The sequence below is a fragment of the Nannospalax galili genome, unplaced genomic scaffold (assembly GCF_000622305.1).
Source record: "Nannospalax galili isolate Female #2095 unplaced genomic scaffold, S.galili_v1.0 scaffold136, whole genome shotgun sequence".
Lineage (NCBI taxonomy): Eukaryota > Metazoa > Chordata > Mammalia > Rodentia > Spalacidae > Nannospalax > Nannospalax galili.
In genome coordinates, this window is record NW_008340872.1 from 6,211,293 (window position 1) to 6,213,440 (window position 2,148).

At 42.1% G+C, this 2,148-nt stretch overlaps 1 protein-coding gene across 1 annotated transcript; it reads right to left on the minus strand.

The window, feature by feature from the left end:
- Positions 1-916: 916 nt before the first annotated feature.
- Positions 917-1,102, minus strand: LOC103736480 (keratin-associated protein 20-2-like). Its single transcript, XM_008835998.1, has one exon. The coding sequence runs from the start codon at positions 1,100-1,102 to the stop codon at positions 917-919; it is 186 nt and encodes a 61-aa protein (XP_008834220.1).
- Positions 1,103-2,148: the final 1,046 nt, after the last annotated feature.

The following is a 2,148-nucleotide window of genomic DNA, read 5'->3' on the forward strand; positions in this document are numbered from 1 at the left end:
ATATGTGGGTTGTGCCAAGTGCCTGCCTTTCATAAAATCTCGGTGAGATCATATCAGTATTTTCAGCCTGTATTCAGGATAATTTTCTAATTAATCTGCTTTTAACTGAAGGATGTTGGTCTAAATAAAGGGATCTACATAAATCAAACTGCCAGTTTTCAGAGAGTGATGAGAAAACTGAATGCTGGACAGACATGTTTTAGCTGAGTCTTCAGCTCATGGTGCTGAATGGAGTTCACCCTGTTACCTGTCCCACAGCATCATTCTACAACTAAGAAGGAAATCCATCCTCTCTAAGTGTGTGTGTGGATTTCTAGAAAATGTGCTTTTAAACATTGCAAAATAGACAAAAATGAAACATGCATAAAATGAACATAAGTGCTAAATGTTTTTCAAGACAAATTTTACTGAGGAAACAAATTTTTCTCTCTGAAGCTGTTAAGTTGCAATAATGAATGGCAAAGTAATGCCGTCTTTAATGGGAATATTTTTATGAATGATGGAATATTGTACGTGAAGCTTGTATAATGTTTAGTCTGAAGGATTGAGTCTGATTACAAAAGATACTATAACTGTTTTGATTCTTCTTCAGAACACTTAATTAATTTTTTAATATTTTATTTATTTTATGTGTATGCGTGTTTTGCCTGCATGTAGATAAGTACACCCGTGTCATGAAATGCCTGCAGAGTACAGAAGAGGTTGTTGGATCCCCTGGACCTGGAGTTACGGACAGTTGTCAGCTGCCATGTGGGTGCTGGGATTTGAACCCTGGTCTTCTGCAAGAACAACCAGTGTTCTTAACCATTGAGCAAGCTCTCCAGCCTCCAGAACACTTAAGGTATTTACAGCATGGAAGGATAGTTGGGATGCACAGGAGGAAGAGTTCTATAAGCTAATTGGCTCAAGAAGTTTCTCAATAAAACCCATAGGACAAGTATCTGCCATAGCAATATGGGTAGCAGCAGCTGTACCCAAACCTGCCATAACCATAACCACAGCCATAGCCCAGGCCACCATAGTTACAACCATAGCCATAGCCCAGCGCACCACAGCCATAACCGTAGCCCAGACCCCCATAGTAGTTGTCATAATAGTTCATGGCATTAAGAGTGGAAAGTTCAGTTGAGTGGTTGTCAGTTTCCTCTGGTGAAAATCACCATCTGCCCTCGACTTTCCTACTCTGTTCAAGGGTAAGGGGCAAAAAACCTGGAAGTTATGCATCTCATGTTTTATATTAATTTACATTTTAAAGTTTTAGGATCCACAGTTCATTAGCCATACAGTCTTCATAGCCAAGACTCCTTTGCTGTGATGTCAGGATTCCATCCATAAATTCTGTCTTTAGCCATCTGGAGAGGTAGAAAGACCAGAATTTGGATCCTAGTACTCACAAAACAGGCTAGGTGTCCCACAAGCACCTGTAACTCCCTTGGAGTCCTTACCTTGCCTCTATATAGTTAACTACCTTTTCCTATTAATGAGTCTTTGGATTCAATTCTCCTTACTCAAATTGCCATGTGGTTTCTATCCTGGATTGAACCTGATCTGCATACCACCCTAGGGTGGGCACACCCCTTGTCCTGTTCCTAAAAAAATCCTCCACCAGACAGATGAATAGTCAGATGTGGCTGCCAACTGACTGCCATTTTTGTATAAATTGTCCTTTATGGTTAAACTGTCCCCTTGGAGACAGCCTCCCTCTAGCCCCCGAAGAAGAATGGCACAGACCTAGCCACTGGCTCCATTGCATGCAACAAAAATGACAGCTAGAGTAGACAGGGCAGTCTGGTTTGTCATATCAACCAGACCTTGAGTTATGACCTTTGACATGCCTGGGAACACTGCCACTATCCACAAAGCCCTAGAAATAACATTGGGATTCTCTGAAGACATGTAATTATGTTCTGCTCTGCACACAGCAGTGAGGCAACTAGAGGCATGAAGAGGCCAGCTCAGGAAAAGAACTGAGGGTGGCATCATGCAGCCCCAAGTACCAAGCCTCATGAGTCTAGAGGTCCCCAATATGTAATTGTATGAGCAGCGGGCTAAGCCCAATTTAGAGTGACAGATCTGTTCAGAGCAGGGAGCATCTTCCAGGCTGACTTATGCAAGACTTCTTACCTAGGAGACAGGGATAGGAACAGT

What these genes read in the sequence shown, in the direction of transcription:
- LOC103736480 (XM_008835998.1), bottom strand. Translation starts at nt 1,102, where the DNA reads ATGAACTATTATGACAACTACTATGGGGGTCTGGGCTACGGTTATGGC.